The sequence below is a fragment of the Heterodontus francisci genome, chromosome 1 (assembly GCF_036365525.1).
Source record: "Heterodontus francisci isolate sHetFra1 chromosome 1, sHetFra1.hap1, whole genome shotgun sequence".
Taxonomy (NCBI): Eukaryota; Metazoa; Chordata; class Chondrichthyes; order Heterodontiformes; family Heterodontidae; genus Heterodontus; species Heterodontus francisci.
This window is the reverse complement of record NC_090371.1, coordinates 280168400-280192281: the sequence shown is the minus strand read 5'-3', so window position 1 is coordinate 280192281 and position 23882 is coordinate 280168400. Positions and strand designations below refer to the sequence as shown.

General features: G+C 44.7%; 1 protein-coding gene across 3 annotated transcripts in view; it reads left to right on the top strand.

The window, feature by feature from the left end:
• Positions 1-23882, top strand: part of LOC137360996 (netrin receptor UNC5C-like) — a 347807-nt gene that overhangs the window by 230049 nt on the left and 93876 nt on the right. For all 3 annotated transcript variants that reach the window (XM_068026123.1, XM_068026050.1, XM_068026077.1), the window contains exon 2: positions 1971-2192. In XM_068026123.1, the coding sequence (XP_067882224.1) occupies positions 1971-2192 (222 nt within the window). The remainder of the gene's footprint in view (positions 1-1970; positions 2193-23882) is intronic.

Sequence of the window (23882 nt, the reverse complement as noted above, 5' to 3'; positions counted from 1 at the left end):
CAGGTTGCCCAGCAGGTTAGTCATGTGACTAGCTGGTTTGACCATGTCCGTTTGTGTATTCGACCATCTTAGCAGTCAACCTGGAATGCGAGCTCCCCCACCTTTGACATCCGGTGATCAAAAGTCCATTGTGGGTTGAATGTGTCAGGGAATGGTCCTTTGTCCTTTGCAAACACTGTCTGTTCACATACAAATGTCTTTCCAGCCAAGGGTCCATTGCGGGTTGACTGTGTCAGGGAATGGCTGCTTTGTCCTTCCAAACACTATCTATTAATATGCAAATATATTTCCAGCCAAGATCTGGCAATTTTTTTAAAGCAAGTCCTTCACTTCAGCAACAGTTTGAAATTTAATGTCCATGTGGCGAAATTAATATGCCTCATGCTTGGCAGGTGGGGGTCTGCATGACAATAGGGTAGATACTGAGAAACCATTCCTCTGCTGCAGAAGTCCGGAACAGGGGGGCGCATACCCTCAAAGTTAGAGCCAGGCCCTTCAGGGATGATGTCATGAAGCACTTCTTCACACAAAGGAACTGAAAATCTGGAACAGATACGTCTTGTCCTTTGATCCTTCAAAACAATAAATCTTGCAGCAACGGCCAAAGCCTACTTCCACACTGAGTGTGCTGGAGCAGGCAGGTGTCACTGGACAGATAAAATGGACTCTGCACCAGTCAAATAAAACCGAGAAGCCCAGAATATTTCAACGGGATTTCACTGACTGCTTTAAGAAAGAGTCAGTGTGGACACTTGAGTGCCCCTGACTCTTTCCCACCTCTCTGGATTCATATTGGACTGTCTGTCAAGTGTTAGTACTTTACAAGTGTCTTTTGACAAGCTGCGGGAGGGTCTTTCATTCATTGAACTCAATAGGCAGAAAATCCTGTGGATCCCACTAACCTCCGCAACTCAGTGACGGAACAGCCAGGAGGTGCAGGAGTGCTTTTCCTGGCTTCACATTAATGCAAGTCCCCACTCCCGCCCCTTCTCCCGATCACCCTCAAATGCTCTGGGATTTACTTCTTCTTGCAAAAAAGACACTATCCATATGTAGTGGTGGCAGTTGAATATGCTTGGGTGCCTCTTGACAGCAAAGCATGTTTTAAGAAGCTGTATTCTTTTAGGTAGGATGCGTTTGAAAACCATTGCACTATCTGCATGTTTGGCCTAAAGCCGGATTTGCAGTAAGTGAACAGAAGGAGGATAATTTAAACATGCTGGGATAAAGAAACATCTGACTCCTGCCTGGGGCTCCTAATTTACTTACCACTTGTTGGTTGTAGTAGTTGAATTTACACTCAACGTAAATATTGTAAACTAGTAGCAAGCAGTGTTTCATGAGCTTCTGCCGAGTCTGATCTTTTTCTTCCACGAGCATTTTGATCAGAGGCAGTAAATGGAATAGTTCCTCCCAAATTGTATGTTTACAGCCATCCGAGCAGAGAAGCTTAAGGAGAGATTTAATGGAGGTGTTGAAAGTCATGAGGAGTCTTGATAGAGTAGATAGGGAGGAACTGTTTCCACAGGCAAGCGAGTCGGTAACTAGAGTACACAGCTTTAAGGTAACTGGCAAAAGAACCAGAGACAAGTTGAGGAGAATCTTTTGTTACGCATGAGGTTGTTATGATCTGGAATGCACTGCCTGAAAGGGTGGTTGCATCAGGGAGTTTGATGGGGAAACATGAAGGGTAACAATTTGCAGGTCTGTGGGGACAGGACAGGGTAATGGAACTAATTGGATTGCCTGTCAAAGAGTCGGTACAGACAGAATGGGCTGAATGGCCTCCTTCTGTGCTGTATTAGCATATGATTCCATGCATTATAATTATTCTATTCGAATAAAATAATTGCTGCTCCCACTTTTTATGAGATTCACCCCATTGTGCAATGCCAGGTAAAATGTGCCACAAAATATACTGGGTTGTGAGTGTATTTCTGACCCTTTGCCTCTTTCTTTGCTCCCTGCAGAAGATGACATCTTTGGGGAACTTCCCGAATTCTTCCCGTCTGACCCTCCGGAGCCCCTGCCCCATTTCCTGATTGAGCCCAGAGATGCATATATTGTGAAGAATAAGCCAGTGAACCTGTACTGCAAGGCTACCCCAGCCACTCAGATCTACTTCAAGTGCAACAGTGAGTGGGTTCATCAGAAGGAACACACGACCGGAGAGCATGTGGATGACACCTCTGGTGGGTTCTTGATTAAAGCATCATCGTGGGCCATTGTCTCACAATTTGCTGTTTCTACTCTTTAAAAAGAAAGAACTTGCATTTATATAGCACCTTTCACAACCTCAGAACCTCCCACAGTGCTTTACAGCCAATGAAGTACTTTTGAAGTGTTGTAATATCAGAAACACAGCAGTCAATTTGTGCAGCAAGCATGCAATGTGATAACGACCAGATTATCTGTTTTTGTGATGTTGATTGAGGGACAAATATTGGCCACAACACCGGGAGGAACTCCCTGCTCTTCTTTGAAATAATGAAATAATCAACCTGAGAAAGCAGACAGGCCTTCAGTTTAATGTCTCACCTGCAAAAATACAGCATTTTCTCAGTACTGCACTGGGAGTGTCAGCCTAGATTTTGTGCTCAAGTGGGACTTGAACCTAGGACTTGAACTAAGTCCTAAACTAAGCCAAGCATGCTGCTAAACAAGCCACAGATTTGTTTGCATTAGTGTCCCCGATTCAACTCTCGGGGCTGGGTTTAATGGAGCCCCCCCCACCCCAGAGATGGGCTAGGAGACTGGGGGGCCCATAGAATTGCAATGGAAGGCAGCATACCTTCGCCTTCCTGTAGCATCGTAATTTAGTTAGGGGCGGATTAGGCCAAAGACGGCCTTCCCACCCAGAGGCCAATTGAGGCCCTTAAGAGGCCTATTATCAGCCACTTAAGGGCCTCTCCTGGATCCACAGGCATTAAGCCAACGGGAGAGGTGGGAGGGGGGCCTCCTCTGTGGGTAATCTGTGGCCCAAAGAAGGCCCACGCCAGCAAACAATGCATCTCCCTGAACCTCCCCACCCCCCTCACCCTGCACTCAATGCCCACCCTCGCTCCCCTCATCGCCGGGGCCTGCCGGACTGGCCACATCAACCCTGCCTCACTTACCTCAGGTCTGGGTCACCAGCGCTGAGGCTTGGTCCAAGGCCTGCTGCAGTACCAGCAGTGGGAACTGCTCCCGGTGGCACTGCTAATACTACTGAGCTGCTGGGCCTCTGATTGGCTCTTGGACTCGGGATCGCTGTCCTTAAAGGGATAAGGGCCACAATGCCAGGCTGTTAATTTCCCAGACACCATTAAAAAGAATTGGGGTGGGGGGGCTCCGAACAACTGAGGCGGAGTTCCCATTGCCTTTTTGGTCTGGCGCGAGGTGCTCTGCCAGCTCCATTAAATTCAACCCTAGGGTGACGTTTCCCACCTGGGTCATTCCATGTATAGAAACATAGGGCCGGATCTCGTTCTCATCCCGATGGCGCGTTTCATGGCGGGGGGAGCAGGCAGAGAATTGAGGCAGAACCGCCCGCCACAGAACCCAGTGCCAGGGTTCCCGGTTCCGATTCTCTCGGGGGTGGGATTGGTCGACAGCGACCTTCCCGCCCAGAGGCCAAATAAGGGCCTCTTCCCGCCATCGGTGGGATCTTACCAGTGGGGGGCAGTGGGGGGTGAGGGCCTCAGCCCTTATGGGGAAGATGCCTTGGAGATCGGGGCACCTTCTCTGCAGGCTTGGGGGAGGGGGGTCTCTCTTTTGTGGGCAATTTGTGGCCCAAGGAGGACCCCCAGCAGGAACAGCCCCCAGGAGTCACCCCCTCCTAACATTACCCCCCCCCCCCCACCTCCTCGCCAGGGCCTTCCGGACTGGCCCTGGCAACCCCGCCTCTTTTCCGGGGAACCAGTAGCAGCTTTTTAGCTCCCACGTAACTCTGTTTCGCTGTGATTCCTTCAGGTCCCCATTTCACCCTCCCCTCCTGCTGGGCCTGGGTCTGAGGCCTCTGCAGTACCGGCTGTGGCCCCCGCTCCCAGGCTGGCAACTCTTTGAGGCAGGATCCCTGTCCCGATACAGTCTTTAGAGGGACGGGGTTCACACCTCCATAAACTTTGACCCCAAAAGACCGGAGGTTCACTCTGGGCGTCTGAAAAAATGCAGAGGCGGGGTTCCTCTCCGTGTTTTCAGCCTGGCGCCAGGAGCCCCCGCGTCCTGCACAAAAACCAGCCCATAGAAACATTTTCTACTTCGACCCAATCAAACCCTTTCATAATCAAACCCAACTGCCTTTCACCGCCCATAAATAGCTTAATCGAGTAAATAAACTGAGAACCAGTAGCAGTTTTTATGCTCCCACTGATGTTACTCTGTTTCATGGTGATTCCTTCAGGTCCCCATTTCACCCTCCCCTCCTGTTGCCGCCAACCCCCGCCATCCAATTTCTCTCTGGTAAAATATTACAGCTTGGCAACTAATTGCTATAATATTTCAAGAAAGGGTAGATATATTCTGATGAAGATGTGTGAAAATAAAATAGTTCAACTATCATAGTTAATCTGTTTCTCTTTTTAAAAAAAATGAACAATCTGTTTGGATCAGGCACTTCCACATCTGATATGAGATCACATCTGCTGTTTCCAAGTTGTTTGATTGCACTACTTTTAACCTATTTGTTAAAAGATTTATTTTTGTATTCTGTAAGAACTTGAAAGCATGTAAATCCGATCCTATCCATTATAAAAATGTGCTCACTTTCCACCCCACCAGCCTCCATATCCAGAGGATCATCCTCCGCCATTTCCGCCACCTCCAGCGTGATGCCATCACCAAGCGCATCTTCCCCTCTCTTCCCCTGTCAGCATTCCGAAGGGATTGTTCCCTCTGCGACACTCTGGTCCACTCCACCATTACCCCTGACACCTCGTCCCCTTCGCACGGCACCTTCCCATGCAATTGCAGGAAGTGTAATACCTGCCCTTTTACCTTCTCTCTCCTCACTATCCAAGGCCCCGAACACCCCTTTCAGGTGAAGCAGCGATTTACTTGTACTTTTTTCAATTTGGTATACTGTATTCGCTGCTCACAATGTGGTCTCCTCTACATTAGAGAGACCCAATGCAGACTGGGTGACCGCTTTGCTGAACACCTCCGCTCAGTCCGAAAGCATAACCCTGAGCTTCTGGTTGCTGGCTATTTCAACACACCCCCTTGCTCTCATGCCCACATTTCTGTCTTTGGCCTGTTGCAGTGTTCCAGTGAACCTCAACGCAAGCTCGAGGAGCAGCACCTGATCTTTCGATTAGGCACTCTACAGCCTTGTGGACTGAACATTGAGTTCAATAACTTCAGAGCATGACTGGCCTTTTTTTAATATTTTATTTTTTAACCATGTGCCTGCTTTTCATGTAGTCAGAGCTGCTCATTATTCCGCTATTAACACTGTCTCTGGACTAATACTTTGTCTTTCACCACAAGCATTAACACATGCTTTGCCTTTGTCCCAGGACAGCTTTGTTATTTAATGTCTCCTGCTCTCTGCCCTATCAAACACCTTCCGCCTTGTTCTCTCCCCCACTCCATCCCCTTCACTTGTTTAAAACCTAATTATTTTCTAACAGTTGCCAGTTCTGATGAAAGGTCACAAACCTGAAACGTTAACTCTGCTTCTCTCTCCACAGATGCTGCCAGACCTGCTGAGTATTTCCAGCACTTTTTGTTTTTGTTTCAGATTTCCAGCATCTGCAGTATTTTGCTTTTATAAAAATGGCATTTCAGTTTTTGAAAGGTGTTAGGAACCTAGGGGCAGGAGTAGGCCATTCAGCCCTTCGAGCCTGCTCCACTATTCAATTAGATAATGTCTGATCATCTACCCCAAGGCCTCTTCGCTGCACAATCCCAATATCTCTTGATGTCATTAGCATCTAGATATCTATCCATTTCTGTCTTGAACATGTTTAAGCCCTCTGGTGTAGAGAATTCCAAAGATTCACCACCCTCTGACTGAAGAAATTCCTCATCTTCTCAGTCATAAATGGCCAACCCCTTATTCTGAGAATATATCCCCAGGTCCTAGATTCACCAGCCGGGGAGACCTCCTATCTACATCTACCTTGTCATGCCTTGTAAGAATTTTGTAAGTTTCAATGAGATCACCTCTCATTCTTCGAAACTCTTGAGAATACAGGCCCAGTTTCCTCAATCTTTCCTCATAAAACAATCCCGCCATCCCAGGGATTAGTCTGGCGAACCTCCATTGCACTCCCTCTATGGCAAGTATATCCTTCCTTAGATGAGGAGACCAAAACTTCTTAAAACAGTCATTGAACTCCCGTTGAAATATTATGGGCTTCACTATTTTATTTGATTGGTACAGACTCCATTTTATTTGCCGTGCCTCTCCTGTGACACCAGCCTGCTCCAGCACACTCGGTGTTGAAGTAGGCTTTGGCTGTTGTTGCAATATTTATTGTTTTGACAGATCAAAGGACAAGACGTGTCCGTTTCTTTTTTTTAACTTTCTGGTTCCCTTGTCCATTCTGGTTGACATTTCAAACTAACACACGGTAAGCCTATGCTTTGCCCTCAGTCAAAGTGTGATAGGTCTTGTCAACTGAAATGGGATTGGTAGCTGGGCTGAAGGTCAAAGTGCATGCCAAGATGGCACACCATCAGGCTGAACCAAGAGGGGCAGCCAGAGAGGTTGATGAGCTGGAGACAGTGCCAGAGGCACGTCGGTGCCAGAAAAATGATCAACAAGATGGTTCCAGGTTTTCCAACATTGAGCCATAGAAGGTCTGGCCTCATCCAGGACTTGGGGATTCCTCAACCAACATCACTAAAACAGACTACCTAGTCATAATCACTTTGCTGTTTTCGAGAGCTTTCTATACGCAAATAGGCTGCCATGTTTCCCATATTAGAACGAGTGGCAACATTTCAAAAGTATTTCATTGGTTGGACAGCACTTTGAGATGAACTGAGGTCGTGATAGGTGCTATATAATTGCAAGACTTTGCAGTAGCTATCTCGGAATTAATTGGTGATGCAAGAGCAGAGGCAGAGCTAGGTATCATTGGCAGTATGTGTGGAAGCTGAACACATGCCTATAAATAAATGTTGTCATGGAATTGATGACTTTCTGTGTTACATTAACTGTTTGAGCACAAACGACACCTTGGCATAAAAATTCTGGGAAGCCCATATTTGGGAGGGTTGCCAACTTTTGTTGGCCATATTCCTGGAGGTTTCATCACATGACCTGTTGCCTCTGACTGCCCTGCCCCCACACTCCTGCCATTGGTCATCTGACATGCCCATCCTTCCCACAGCCAATCAAAAAGCAAATACTCTTCATTATTTGACCGGATAATTCAGTTGAAGACCTATTTTTATTCCCCTCTATATCTGATATTTTTATAACTTTTAAACAAAAGTGTTCACTGAAAATATTTTTTAAAGCACCATCTTTTTAATAGCCCTATGCTTTTTCACCTCACTGCAGTGTCCAGGAGATCAGTTCCTTAATTCCTGGAGACTCCAGGATTATCCTGGAGGGTTGGCAACCCTATGTTTGCAGCACTGCAGGATGAAAAAAGTACAGCAGAATCTCCATTGTTTTGGTCACTCGGGGTACCGCTTGTTCTTTTTTTTAAAAGAAGGTTCTAGCATCCACGTCTGCAGGCTGCTAGTGCACTAACAATACTCAGAGAGCCTTGCAATTCATAAGTGACCTTCAAATCCCATCAAAGCAGCTGAACTTTGCCTAAGTGCTAAGCTGGAGAGACTGGGCCACATTAGCAACTGCCAGACGCGCAGGTCATTAAGGCACCCACATTAATTTTCTGAGCCTTAAATAAACAGCTCGGGATTTTCCTTCTCTTTAAGTGACTTAGGAGATGACTGCTTACCTTTATCTTGTAGCAAGAGCATAAACTTAACTCAAGAAACATGTTTCGTTCGGGTGTTTTAAAGAAAGGGGATGTTAATTAAAATGAAAAGCACCAAGGTTTCTTTTATCTTGACCCCTAATATGGGTAGATTTTGGAAGGCTCTGCTACTGTTGTGGAGCCTCAATTAATGAGACCATGGGTCGGAAATGGGGCAATAAAGCTGTAGGCCCAATTCTGGGCCCAGGCTCCCTTAGAGCAAGACTGTTAGCCTCACCTCACATTCTCTCTGGTAGTCAAGTCGCTCATCCTGTATGTCCTTCACAAGCAACCCCAAAATGGCTCCAGTTCAGTTGATAGCTGTCGATGATCTTGATGCCATTCTTTTTAGGATTTATGTGACCTTTTCTCCTTTTGTGTATGTTGTTTCCAGCCTTAAAACTTCAGTCATGTTACTAGCAAGGAGCTCCCATGCTTCTTCCATAAGAGGCACTAGATATATTGGCATGAATAGCTTCACCACAGTATTAACTGAGGTACCAGAAGAATGTAGGATGCGCATCGATAAACTGAAACAATGATCCCTTTAGGACATTGCATCTGCCAGGGATAACATGGAATCCCACCTGACCATTTCCTTCAAAATAAATATCGAGGCAGTAATTGACCAGGTAGAAATATTAGTAGATTGTTATCCAGTTCCGGCCTCCCATTATTGGCCATTGATTTTTCCCTTCCACATTTTCATATAAATATTGATTTTTGTTGCATAACTTCTCATCATATGCATTGATCTTCAGTTTGATTTTATTACTGTTCCAAATCCCAAGATGATGGAAAGTAGCAAAACAAGGGGGCATAACCTACTCCATTACAACTCTCCCTGGGCTTCCGCCTTGAATTACCAACTCTAAGTTGGACATGTATCTGGAGGCTTCACACATGACCTCAAGCCTCCAACTGTTCTGCCCACCACTGATTGCCCAACATGCTCATCCTTGTGGTGCCCTACCTTCCTACAGCTAATCAGACAGTGAACATTCTTCATTTCCCAATTGGATGATTCTTGACTGCCAGTCAAACAGCCTCTTTCCCCTCTGTCCAATATTTTTATAACTCAGACGCAAAGAAAATAAAACACAAAATTGCAACTTTTTTAATGCCCCTATGATTTTTCTCTTGCGTTGTGCTTGCAGCAGTGTCCTGGAGATAAGTCTTTAAATCCTGGAGACTCCAGGGCAATCCTGGAGTGTTGGCAACACTACTTCTGCCTAAATATGAACATGCCCAAATTCTTAACCATTAAGTCATGGTTGGCACTCTTTGCAATGCTGTGGAGGATCCTGTCATAGAACTAGTGCAATGTGCACTACCCGTTAAGGCCGTGCTTTACTCTTCATGATTCCTTTGGGCACAGGCTATAATCACCCGAGCAGTGTGACCACTGCACAGTGTACACACAGATTTAAATGAAGTATGACAAATAGCTTGCAGCAATTACAAGCTTGCAATCTAATTGAAGGGGTTCAGATAACATCCCAAACCACCAGAGCTAAGCCTCAGCAGTTTACAGCTGGCATTTGAAGCCCAAGGTTAGATTGCCAACTCGAGATTACTCCTTGGTGGATGCTCATCTCAAGATATATTCTGTAAACCTCATTGGGTGGTTTATTGCAGTTCTTAGGTTCATATTCTCATGCCAAAAGTTTCCATTGGGACAGGGTGCTGTCTGCCCACTCGTACTGAGGTGGCAACGATTACAGTGTCATTGCTACAATCTCACTCAGAAATAATGGTCCAGTTCTTGCTGGAGTGGGACATCTTACAGACTACCTCGTATCTTAGACACTTTCCCTCACCACTAAGCTCGAAATGTTTTTGTTGCCTCAAATTGCTGGGAGTTCAAGCTGATAACAGTGTGGTCAGGGCAATGGGACATCTGGGACCTTATTGAACAGTGGGACCAACAGTCTGTCTCCTTAACTAATAAGATTTAAGGATTGGGAAAGAAACAGAGGAATGACGGAGAAGGAAGGTAGGTTAATTAGAGTTAAACTAGGTAAAGAAAGGAAAATAAAGAGGGAAAGAAAGATTGGGTTAAGAGAGAGAAAGAAGAGACAGAAAGAAAAAGTAAGATTACTTTTAAATTTAATTAAAAATTTCAAAAACCCTCTCGGAACAAGTTGCTACCTGCAGAAATGAGATGCCACAGTTTCAATTGTTCCTTTTCTGGGCCAGAGAGATTGTGTGGCATTGCAGAAACATAAAACTCAGCATTAAAAGTGTACTTATGCTGCTAAGTTCCAGCCCTAACTTTCTGTGGCAAGTTTCGTCAACAATTAATGCAAAATTCAGCAACCTCTTGAAACTCGCAGTTTGGGGATGGGCTGCCATTTTCTCGAGACTTAGAGCAGAGCAGCACAAATCATCCAGCAACTTGTGGCCATTCACAGCTCATGGGGAACCTTTTACTCACCACAGGTTGTTGGGTTATTTGCTCATATCGGCAAGCACCATTTAAACTCACCATTATCTTCCAAACAAACTCTGCACCAATATTGCAGTCAATTATGCAACTTGTATGCCTATTGCGCTTGTGTATACTATATCACAAATAATGCAAGGCAACTAAGAGCGAGCTAAAGACGACTGTACCGTAACCTCGAGTCTCAGTTATTTTGTATGAACCAATCGAGGCTTTGTGACGTCAGATGAACACATCAATTGCACTGTTGTCTTAAAGAATTGTGGCAACAAGCAATCCATTATTCTACATATCTCAACGCCAGTAATCTGGAATTCTTTTGATTATATGCTTCTGTTGCATGAGTCTGAATTTTTCAAATCAAAAAATGAGTTGCTCGAGCCGTTGTCTTTCTTCCTATCTTTGCTAAGGATTGAGTCAGTATTTTCTCACGGCCCTAACAGCTGCTCAAGAGGAATTCTTGGTGGTTCACTGGTGTGCCTGTGAGGGAATGATGCATGGGTGGAATACCAGAGGGGTTTTCACAAACCAGAAGTTCTCAGAGCTGGGCACACCTCACCTCCACTCCTCGTTCCTGTATCTCAGCTCCTCTGTGTCTGTTGGATTTGATGCGCAAAGTAATTACTTAAGGAGATGGAATTTTTTTTTTTTAGTACCACCAACTGAGGTGAAGTAAGGTCCATTGGTGGAGACACAAAAACAACAATTTATATTTATATAGCATCTTTGACATAATAAAGGTGCTTCACAGGAGAATTACAAAGCAAAATTCGACCCTAAACTACATAAGGAAATATTAGGTCAGATGGCCAAAAACTTCATCAAAGAGGGAGGCTCTAAGGAGGGAAGGAAGGAAGGAAGAGCGCTAGAGAGGCGGAGAGGTGTAGGGAGGGAATTCCAGAGCTTAAGGCCTCAGCAACTGAAGACACGGCTGCCAATGATGGAGCAATTAAAATTGGGGGAGAGGATGGGTTTTTTTTTAGAGATACAGCACTGAAACAGGCCCTTCGGCACAGACTCGGTGCGCCGAAGGGCCTGTTTCAGTGCTGTATCTCTAATCTAATCTAATCCAGAGGCCTAGACTAAAACCCTGCGGACACAGGTTTAAATAAAACTATGGCAGCTGGTGGAATTTAAATTCAATGATTTAATTTGGTCGGCGCAACATCGAGGGCCGAAGGGCCTGTACTGCGCTGTAATGTTCTAATTCTAATTTAAAAATCTGGATTTGAAAGCTAGTCTCAGTAATGGTGCCATGAAACTATCATTGGTTGTCATAAAAGCCCATCTGGTTCACTAATACCCTTTAGGGAAGGAAATTTTCTGTCCTTACCTGGTCTGGCTACATGTGACTCCAGACCCACAGCAATGTTGTTGATTCTGAACTACCCTCTGAAACCATCCAGCAAGCCACTCAGTTGTCAAGGGCAATTAGGATTGGGCAACAAATGCTGGCCTTGCCAATGATGCCCACATCCCATGAAAGGATTAAAAGAAACAGAGTTTGATGTCCCTCAAGTGAAGTCCAATTAAATTGCCAATATGGGAGCTTCTTTTCCATAGTGGTATATCTTAGAGAGTGACTGCTTATCCACCCATTTAAGTAACTTATGTAAGCATGGGAACGCCACAATCTGCAAGTTCCCTCCAAGTCACACACCATCCTCACTTGGAACTAAATTGGCGCAGTGGTTAGCACTGCAGCCTCACAGCTCCAGGGACCCGGGTTCGAATCTGGGTACTGCCTGTGTGGAGTTTGCAAGTTCTCCTTGTGTCTGCGTGGGTTTTCTCCGGGTGCTCCGGTTTCCTCCCACAAGCCAAAAGACTTGCAGGTTGATAGGTAAATTGGCCATTATAAATTGTCACTAGTATAGGTAGGTGGTAGGGAAATATAGGAACAGGTGGGGATGTTTGGTAGGAATATGGGATTAGTGTAGGATTAGTATAAATGGGTGGTTGATGGTCGGCACAGACTCGGTGGGCCGAAGGGCCTGTTTCAGTGCTGTATCTCTAATCTAATCTAATCTACTTCACTGTCACTGAGTCAAAATCCTGGAACTCCTTCCCTAACAGCACTGTAGGTGTACCTACATCACATGGACTGCAGCGGTTCAAGAAGGTGGCTCACCACCACCTTCTCAAGGGCAATAAATGCTGGTCTTGCCAGCAACGCTCACATCCCAAGAAAAAATTAAAAGAAGACTGAACACTTGTGACTGAACCATCTTAATGCCATCCTTGCTGTGCAGAAATTTATCATACTCTTTTGAAGACAAAAAGAGTAGGTATAAAAGTCATATTTTCACATGTGAGACATTTGGGCTAAGCTCAACTGAAAGGGTTAAATTATGGACAGGTTGCAGAGACCAGGCTTGTATTCCCCTGAGTACGGAAGATTAAGGGGTGATCTAATTGAGGTGCTCAAGATGATCAAAGAATTTGTTAGGGTTGGGAGAATTTATTTTCCCTGATGGGGAAATCTAGAACAAGGCATAACCTTAAAATTAGAGCTAGACCATTCAAGGGTGATGTCAGGAAGCACTTCATCACACAAGTGGAGTGGAAATTTGGAACTTTCTCCCTCAAAAAGCTGTTGAGGTTGGAATCCAATTGAAATTTTCAAAACTGAGAATGGTAGATTTCTGTTAGGCAAGAGTATTAAGGGTTACAGAACTAAGGTGCATAGACGTACTTAAGATAAAGATCTGAATCGCCTCCTCCTATTCTTATGTTCCTAACTCAAATCCTAGAGATGAAAGCAACCCATAGTCCTCTCTTTGAAAATTGTGATTAAAAAGCATGAGTTTTTCTTCCAGAAAAGACATATTTTGCGTATCCATCACACCGCAGGGTGAATTTTGCAATTGTTCCACCTTGAGATCAACACTAACCTTTAACAACCTATATTTATATACAGCCTTGAACATAATAAAACATTCCAAGATGCTTCACAAAAGTAAAGTTAGGCATTGAGACACATAAGGCAATATTAAGGTACATGGCCAAAGGTTTGGTCAAAAAGGTAGGTTTTAATGAGAGCCTTAAAGGAGGATAGTGAGGTAGAGAGGCAGAGCAGTGTAGAGAGGGTATCCAGAGCTTGGGGTCCTAGGCAGCAGGAGGCGTAGCCACCGATGGTGGAGTGATTTAAATTTGGGAATGATCAAGAGGCCAGAATTAGGTAAGCGCATATTTCCAGAGGGTTGTGCAGCTGCAGGAGATTACAGAGATAGGGAGGGATCAGACCATGAAGGGATTTGAAAATAAGGATGAGAATTTTAAAATCAAGACTTTGCTTGACCGGGAGCCAATGTAGGTCAGCGAGCACAGGGGTGATAGGGGAACAGGACTTGGTTCGTGTAAGGAGATGGATGACCTCAAGTTTATGGAGGATAGAATGTGAGAGACCAGCCAGGAGTGTGTTGGAATAGTCAAGTCTAGAGATAACAAAGGCACGGATGAGGGTTTCAGCAGCAGATGAGCTGACGCAGAAGTGGAGTTGGGCGATGTCACGGAGGTGGAAATAGACAGTCCTTGTGATGGCATCAATATGTGGTTGAAAGCTCATCTCAGGGTCAAATATGACACCAAGGTTGCGAAGTCTGGTTTAGTCTCAGACAGTTGCCAGGGAGAGAGACAGTGTTAGTATCTAAAGAACAGAGTTTGAAGCGGGGACTGAAGACAATGGCTTCAGTCTTCCCAGTGTTTAATTGGAAGAATTTTCTGTTCATCCGGTACTGGATGTCAGATTAGCAGTCTGTTAATCTAGCAACAATGGAGGAGTCGAGAGAGGTGGTGGTGAGGTAGAGCTGGGTGCCGTCAGTGTACATGTGAAATTTAATGCTGTGCATTCGTGTGCTCCCAGCCAGTTATTGTACATCAATCCAGCCCAGAATGATAGCATGAAAGTCTTCTCTGTTTTGTTGGCTGGAAGGATTGTATGTGAAATTAGTTTGAATGTTCATTCTATTTTCTGGTGAGCACACAACTGATGTTAAATTAGCAATTTCACTTTGGAGATGTTCCTAAGTATGTTAAGTGATAAAACATCACATTGGTATAGTAATAGACGAGGGGACCAAATCTTTTGGAGTTCAGGTTGGTGCACATTACGAGCCAAAAGAATTTCTAATGTGTATCCAACAATGCCATACTGGGACCTGAGAACACTCAACACTGGACTGGAAAATGATCTGTTTTCCAGTACTAACTACCCTCATCTTGAAGTGCATAAAAAACATTTTTTTTTTATTCTTTGGGTGAGACTGATATGGCTACAGTTAAGGCGAACTTGGTGTTGTATTTGAGCCTTAAATGAGCATCCGACCACATTTGAGATGCGTTTCCGACCACAGGAGGATGTGGCTCCACAAATATCCCCATCCTCAATAATTGGGAAGCCCAGCACATCTGAGTGAAAGATAAGGCTGAAGCATTTGCAACAATCTTCAGCCAAAAGTGCCGAGTGAATGATCCACCTTGGCCTCCTCCTGAAGTCGCCAGCATCACAGATGCCAGTCTTCAGCCAATTTGATTAATTCAGTGGTGCAGTGGTTAGTACCGCAGCCTCAAAGCTCCAGTGACCCGGGTTTGGTTCTGGGTAGTGCCTGTGTGGAGTTTGCAAGTTCTCCCTGTGACCGTGTGGGTTTCCGTTGGGTGCTCCAGTTTCCTCCCACAGCCAAAGACTTGCAGGCTGATAGGTAAATTGGCCATTGTAAATGGCCCCTAGTGTAGGTAGGTGGTGGGAAAGTGGGGATGTGGTAGGGAATATGGGATTAATGTAGGGTTAGTATAAATGGATGGTTGATGGTCAGCACAGACTCAGTGGGCTGAAGGGCCTGTTTCAGTGCTATATCTCTCTATGACTCTATATCAAGAAATGACTGAAGGCACTGGATACTGCAAAGGCTATTGGCCCTGACAACATTCTGGCAATAGTACTGATGACCTATGCTCCAGAACTAGATGCGCCCCCTAGCAGAGCTGTTCTAGTACAGCTACAACACTGGCATCTCCCCAGCAATGTGGAAAATTACCCAGGTATGGCCTGTACACAAAAAGCAAGACAAATCCAACTTGGCCAATTACCGCCCCATCAGTCTACTCTCAATCATCAGTAAAGTGATGGAAGGTGTCATCGACAGTGCTATCAAGTGGCACTTGTTTAGCAATAACCTGCTCAGTGACACACAGTTTGTATTCTGCCAGGGCAACTCAGTTGCTGACCTCATTATAGTGTGATGAAGACCCCCACCTGCCAAGAATGAGGCATATTAATTTTGTCATATGAACATTAATTTTAAACTGTTGCTGGAGAGAAGAAATGACTTGTTTAAAGAGATCACCAGACACTTGGCTGGAAGACATTTGCATGCTAAGAGACAATGCTTGGAGAGACAAAAGAATTGCTCACTGATTCAATGAACAGATATTGGGCTGGGCAATGGTGATCCACATCTTGGGGTAAGAGACAGCAGTACACCCCCTCCCCCCACCGAGAGCTTTGGAATCTACGAATCCAAGAGTGGTTAAACCAGCTGGTCACATGACTAACCAGCTGGTTCAGGCTTCATGAACTAGACACAGGACTGTTTGAAGTCAGACTGCAGATTGCAACTGAACCTGGAACAGGAGAACCTCTCTCCTGGCTGGCTCTCTCTCGCTTTCTCACAAACTTCCGAACCCATTGAAGTTGCTTAAACCTCAAGAGAGAGAAGGCTCCTACTTCGAAACAAGTTAAAGCATGCACTGGGCCCCAACAAACAGCAAGATTTGCCAGCAACCAAAGACTCCACATTGAGGAAAATGTAGCTGGACTGATTAGTAAGTTTGCGGACGACACAAAGGTTGGTGGAGTTGCGGATATTGATGTGGATTGTCAGAGGATACAGCAGGATATAGATTGGTTGGAGACGTGGGCGGAGAAATGGCAGATGGAGTTTAATCCGGACAAATGTGATGTAATGCATTTTGGAAGGTCTAATACAGGTGGGAAGTATACAGTAAATGGCAGAACCCTTAGGAGTATTGACAGGCAGAGAGATCTGGGCGTACAGGTCCACAGGTCACTGAAAGTGGCAACGCAGGTGGATAAGGTAGTCAAGAAGGCATACGGCATGCTTGCCTTCATCGGTCGGGGCATAGAGTATAAAAATTGGCAAGTCATGCTGCAGCTGTATAGAACTTTAGTTAGGCCACATTTAGAATATTGCGTGCAATTCTGGTCGCCACACTACCAGAAGGACGTGGAGGCTTTGGAGAGGGTACAGAAGAGGTTTACCAGGATGTTGCCTGGTCTGGAGGGCATTAGCTATGAGGAGAGGTTGGATAAACTCGGATTGTTTTCACTGGAACGACGGAGGTGGAGGGGCGACATGATAGAGGTTTACAAAGTTATGAGCGGCATGGACAGAGTGGATAGTCAGAGGTTTTTTCCCAGGGTGGAAGAGTCAGTTACTAGGGGACATAGGTTTAAGGTGAGAGGAGCAAAGTTTAGAGGGGATGTGCGAGGCAAATTCTTTACACAGAGGGTGGTGAGTGTCTGGAACTTGCTGCCGGGGGAGGTGGTGGAAGCAGGTACGATAGCGACGTTTAAGAGGCATCTTGACAAATACATGAATAGGATGGGAATAGAGGGATACGGTCCCCGGAAGTGCAGAAGGTTTTAGTTCAGGCAGGCATCAAGATTGGCGCAGGCTTGGACGGCCGAATGGCCTGTTCCTGTGCTGTACTGTTCTTTGTTCTTTGTTCTTTGAATTCATAGGACCATAAATAACTACCAGATATTGCCTCAAATGTTTCCCCTTTATTCTTTCTACATTTTCTGTCTCCGTCTATGTGTGTGTTTATCACGTATGCATGCTAGTGTGGTCGCGTTGCATATTTGTAGTCGTTAACCAAATTAGAGTTTAAGATGAGTAAACTGCCACCTTTCTTGTTTAGATCTAAGATGTCTGATTTCTTTGCCTACAGTTGGAAAGCAGTGAACAAGGATTCACTGAGGGGGGAGCTATAAAACATGGTGTTTCTAATATTAAACCCTGTTACGGTTAAACCAGGCAAAGGCTGAGAGGGAATCCCTAGTCCCCTGTCTCAGCTGGTCGTAACAACAGCCTTGGTTCAAACATGGACAAAAGAGCTGAACTCTAATGGTGAGGTGAGAGTGACTGCCCTTGACATCAAGGCAGCATTTGACCAAGTATGGCAACAAGGAGCCCTAGCAAAACTTGAGTCAGTGGGAATCAGGGAGAAACTCTCCACTGGTTGGAGTCGTGCCGAACGCAAAGGGAGATGGTTGTGGTTGCTGGAGCTCAATCATCTCAGCTCCAGGACATCACTGCAGGAGTTCCTCATGGTAGTGTCCTAGGCCTAACCTCATCAGCTGCTTCATCAAAGACCTTCATTCAATCATAAGGTCAGAAGTGAGGATGTTCGTTCATGATTGCACAATGTTCAGCACCATTCGTGACTCCTCAGATACTGAAGCAGTCCGTGTAGAAATGCAGCAAGACCTGGACAATATCCAGGCTTGGGCTGATAAGTGGCAAGTAACATTCACGCCACACAAGTGCCAGGCAACAACCGTCTCTAACAAGAGAGAATCTAACCATCTCCCCTTGACATTCAACGGCATTACCATCGCTGAATCCCCCACTATCAACATCCTGGGGGTTACCATTGACCAGAAACTGAACTGGAGTAGTCATATAAATACTGTGGCTACAAGAGCAGGTCAGAGGCTAGGAATCCTGTGGCAAGTCACTCACCTCCTGACTCCCCAAAGCCTGTCCACCATCTATAAGGCACAAGTCAGGAGTGTGATGGAATACTCTCCACTTGCCTGGATGAGTGAAGCTCCACCAACACTCAAGAAGCTCAACACCATCCAGACAAAGCAGCCCGCGTGTTTGGCACCCCATCCACAAACATTCACTCCCTCAACCACCGACGCACAGTGGCAGCAGTGTGTATCATCTACAAGATGCAATGGAGCAATGCACCAAGACTCCTTCGACAGCACCTTCCAAACCCACAACCTCTACCAACTAGAAGGACAAGGACAAGGGCATGAGAACACCGTCACCTGCAAGTTCCCCTCCAAGTCACACACCACCCTGACTTGGAACTATATCGCTGTTCCTTCACCATCACTGGGTCAAATTCCTGGAACTCCCTTCCTAACAGCACTGTGGGTGAACCTACCCCACATGGACTGCATTGGTTCAAGAAGGCAGCTCACCACCACCTTCTCAAGGGCAATTAAGGATGGACAATAAATGCTGTCCTAGCCAGTGATGCCCATATCCCACGAACTAATAAAAAAAAATCTGTGCTATCACTGAGACCACCAATTTCCACCTCTGCAATATCACCAGACTCCACCCCTGCCTCAGCTCATCTGTGCTTTTGTTAACTCTGGACTTGACTATTGTAAAGCACTCCTGGCCAATTGATCACCTTCCATAAACTTAAGATCATTAAAAACTCAGCTGCCCATGGCTTAATTGTCACCAAGCCCCATTCATCCATTGCTGACCTACATTGATTCGGGTTAAACAACACCTCGCCATTCAAGTTCTCATCCTTGTTTTCAAATCTCTCCATGACCTCGTCCCCTCCCTTTCTCTATAACCTCATCCAGCCCTACGAACCTCCGAGATCTTTGCGCTCCTCCAATTTTGGGCATTCCTGATTTTAATCGCTCCACCATTGGCAGCCGTGCCAAGGATCTAAGCTCTAGAATTCACTCCTTAAATCTCTCCACCTTACTATCTCTCTTTCCTCCTTTAAAACGCTCTTTAAAACATGGTCCTTTGGCCAAGATTTTCGTCATCTGCCCTAATATCTCCTCACGTAACTTGCAGTCAAATTTTGTTTAGTATCGCTCCTGTGAAGCACATTGGGATGTTTTATTACATTAAAAACGCTATATAAATACAAGTTGTTAATCATCCTGAGTTGCCCTGAGAATGTCTCCTTGAACCCCTAAAGTCCTTGTGGTGACGGTGTTCTTACAAAGCTGAGTGGTTTGCAAGGCCACTTCACAGGTTACTATGTCCACAAGTAGTATGGGACGGGAGACACAGGAAGGCCAGACCAGGGTAGTGGTTGAAGGTTCTCTTCTCAAGAGGACACTAGTGAACCAGTTGGATTTTTACAACAACTTGCAGCTTCGTTGTCCTTTTTTCTGGTGCTCGATCACCGTTCACTGGATTTATTGAATCCAATTTCGCAACTTACCTCTCTGTTAAAAGTGAACACAAATCTCATTCACATATCAAGTAGACCTAGAGGATTTTCTTTCATTTTCCAATGGTAGGATAGTTCATGTTTCCATATCGTGCAAACTTAGGCACAAGAGCAGACTCACTTGCAGTGAGAATGGGGTAGAAAATCTGGGTTATTATATCAAATTCTATCGCATTTACAGTACAAAAACAGATCATTCTGAGTTTATGCTCCTCCCACCTTACTTCATTTCACTCATCAACAGATTGTTATATGCCTTTCTCCCTCATGTGTTTTTCTAGCTTCCCCTTAAATGCAGCGTTGTTATTTGCCTCAATTGCTCCTTGTGATAACAAGTTGCACATTCTCACCACTCTCTGAGTAAAGAGCTTTCTCCTGAATTCCCTATTGGATTTATTAGTGACTATCTTTTTTTATGTTTCCTCGCTGTGGTCTTCTCTACGTCTGCCCAATAGAACCCCTTCATAATTTTAATGACCACTATCAGGTCTACTCCCAGTTTAATTTTTTCTAGAAGAAAAAGCCCTGGCCTGTTTAATCTTTCCTGATAGTTGTAATGCCGTAGCCCTATCTCTGCTGCAGCTGCTAGTCACCAGAACTCTGCAGTATAGAACAAGGGGATTCACAGAAAGACCATTAACACATATCAGGATCTTGGGATAATTTGTTACAAAGCAACAGGGTGTGTGTCTTAAACCCAGATTACAACAATTCCTGGCAGCATTTGGTGGGGGTAGGGGAGATGTGGGGGAAAGGTAAGGAGTGAGTGCTGTCACATTCCGAAACATCATTCCTGAGGAACTGCCGGATCTTGTTCAATAAATCCTGCTCTGCAAGGAATTACATAGAGCACAGAAACAGGCCGTTCGGCCCAACTGATCCATACTGACATTTATCCTCCACACGAGCCTCCTCCCACCCCTCTTCATCTAACCCTATCAGCATATGCTTCTATTTCTTTCTCCCTCTATCCAGTTTCCCCTTAAATATATCTATACTATTTGCCTCAACTACTCCATGCAATTGTGAGTTCAACATTCTAATCATCCTCTGAGCAAGGAAGTTTCTTCTGCATTCCCGATTGGATTTATTAGTGAAAATCTTATGCTTATGGTCCCATGGCCCCTCATCTTCAACGTGCCAGCGGAATTCTGCAAGCTGAAGAGAAAATAAAAAGCAACCACTGTGATCCGGGGACAGATATTTTATTGGTCACTTTAACCGGCTGCTGTGTTTGTGATACCCTAGGGCATCTGTGGGAGTGACAGTTTACTTTCAATACATGGTGCAGAAACAGGGCAATCTAACCACAGGAGCCAGCAGTGACAGAGGCCAAACTGACAGGACTGTCTGAATGGAGCCAGTGTTGGTGATTAAAATGGATGAAAATTTAAAAAGGGGAGACTGACTTGATTTTCAAAGGCTGGCAGAGAAAGCTCTGAAATACAATTGGAAACATTCATATAACAAGCATCGCTCTGTAATCCCATTCCAGTCGCCTGAATTTTAAATTTCCTGACATCACCCCGAGAGTGGTGCCTGTCCTCACTTGTAACTGAGTTGATAAAAGTCACATTAGCTGCTAGATGCTAGTCTAATCCCATAATCCCCTGCTAATCCTCGTCTCAGCACCATCAAACACAAAATGCTCTTTACTGTGAAAAGTTGGTCTGTAATCTGGCAGGTTCTGTACAATCTTCTTGCTTCTACATGTCCAATCTGTTCTTGAGGCGAAATGTTATGCTTGTGGGATTTTTTTCTGAGCATAAGCGGACACCTGGGCCTCAGCACCATCACTGGACAGGCTAAACGTCTGAGGACCCAAGAATTTTCCGTTCAAGAAAAATAAGGTTTAGATCAGGTCTTATTTGATAGAATTGTATTCATGTTTTAAAAACAGGATCCATAGCATTGACCTATTTCCAAATGGTAAGGCCTATATTTTGTGGCTGCATTTCTTATAAATAATGGCACCTGATTTGCAGTTGTAGGGTATCTAACACCATCTCCCCATTGTTAGACTTGCACATTTTTATTTTTTAATTTCTTGTGTGGCAATTTTATTTAATTTTTATTTAGAGATAAAGCACTGAAACAGGCCCTTTGGCCCACTGAGTCTGTGCTGACCATCAACCACCCATTTATACTAATCCTACATTATCCCCTCCCTATACTAGGGGCAATTTATAATGGCCAATTTACCTATCAACCTGCAAGTCTTTGGCTGTGGGAGGAAACCAGAGCACCCAGTGAAAACCCACACAGTCACAGAGAGAACTTGCAAACTCCACACAGGCAGTATCCAAAATTGAACCTGTATCACTGGAGCTGTGAGGCTGCAGTGCTAACCACTGCGCCACTCTGCTGCCCTGAGTTGCTGAGACTGTGAGCTGCTGAGACTGTGAGCTGATAACGTTGCAGTGAAGGAAACTGGGCATAGATTCATAGAAAGTTTACGGCACAGAAAGAGGCCATTTGGCCCATCACATCTGTGCAGGCCGAAAAATGAACCACCCTGACTAAACCCATTTTCCAGTATTTGGTCCGTAGCCCTGCAGATATGCACTTGAGGTGCATATCTGGGAGCTTAGTGAACAGGATAAGCAACTATATCTCCATAGCCAATTAGGCATGAGAAAAAAACAGTCTGAGAAGGAAGGGTAAACTACAGTGGGTGAATTCAATGTCAAGTCAGGTACAGAAAGAGAAATAAAGAGGGGGGGAAGAAAGATTGGATTAACAGAGAGAGAGAGAGAGAGAGAAAGAAAGAAAAAGAGCCAGAAAATAAAAATAAAAAGTTTTAAAATTTTAAAAATGACATTTTTAAATGCTCCAACAGTTAAAACTTGAAGGAATGAGGCTCCACACTTGGAATAGTTAATTTTCAGCACCAAAGTGATTGATTGGCAGTAACTAACACTTATCACATTGTTAAAAGTGTACTTAGACTGGAATCATCTGACTTAACTTTCTGTAGTGAGTTTAGTTTGTATCTACTGCGCAGATACAGCAGCTATAGGCCATTCAATGCATTTCAAAAGTGTGAACCCCTTAATAAAGGTAATAGACTGTGCCTAACTCATTATCCTGTGTGTAACACACTCCAGCCTAAGTTATTTCAAAAATTGTCATGTTAACTGAATAGAAAGAAAGGACCAGGGATAGGCCATTCAGCCCCTTCAGCCTGCTTCACAGCTAATCTGCATCTTAACTCTATCCACTTGCCTGGGCTCCATATCCTTGTCTAGCAAAATCTATCAGTCTCAGATCTAAAATTATTATTTGAGTTAACATCTGCTGTTTTTTGTGGAAGAGAGTTCCACACCTTTACCACCATTTGCATGAAGAAGTGTTTCCTAACTTCTCTCCTGAATGGCCTGGCTCTGATTTTAAGGTTCTGTCCCCTTGTCCGAGCTTCGTCCACCAGCAGAAGAAAAGTTTCTTTCTATCTACCCTACCAATTCCATTCAAAATCCTAAAAAGCTCAATCAAATCACTCCTCAACGTTCCATAAAAGAGGGGGGTTACCAGGACATTACCAGGGATGAGGGACTTCAGTTATGAGGAGAGGTTGGAAAAGTTAGGACTGTTCTCCATGGAACAGAAAAGTTTGAGTTTAAGACAGTCAGAGGTTTTCAAGATGAAATGGGATTGTGAAAGAGTAGATAGAGAAAGGCTGTCCCCTCTGGTGAGTGGGTCAATAATTAGAGGCCATAGATTTAACAACAGTGGCAAAAGACCTAGAGGGGAGATGAGGAGAATTTTTTTCACTCAGAGAGTTGTCGGGATTTGGAACATTTTACCTGAAAAGGAAGTGGAAGCTGATTCCATAAATAATTTTAAGAGAGTTGGCAGGTACTTGAGAATGACGAACTTATAGGGTTCTGGATAAAAAGAGAATGTGGGGGGGACTAAGCTTGACTGTTCTTTCAAAGAGTTAGCATGGGTACAATGGGCTAAATGACCTCTTCCTGTCCTGTAAGTTTCTATAATTCAATATTCCAGGGAATACTAGCCTGATTTATGTGATCTCCCCTCACAATGATAGATTTTGGATACTATGGGAATCGAGGGAACTGGAGATAGTGTGGGATGATGAAGTTGATGTAGCTATGATCTAATTGAATGGTGGAGCAGGCTCAAAGGGCCGAATGGCCAACTCCAGCTCCTATTTCTTATCTTCTTATCATGACTCCGGTAATGTGATCTCAGGTTTGGTATTGTGCCCAGTTTCTTATCGAGGAAACTTCTCAGGCTATCTCTGAAAAATCGTT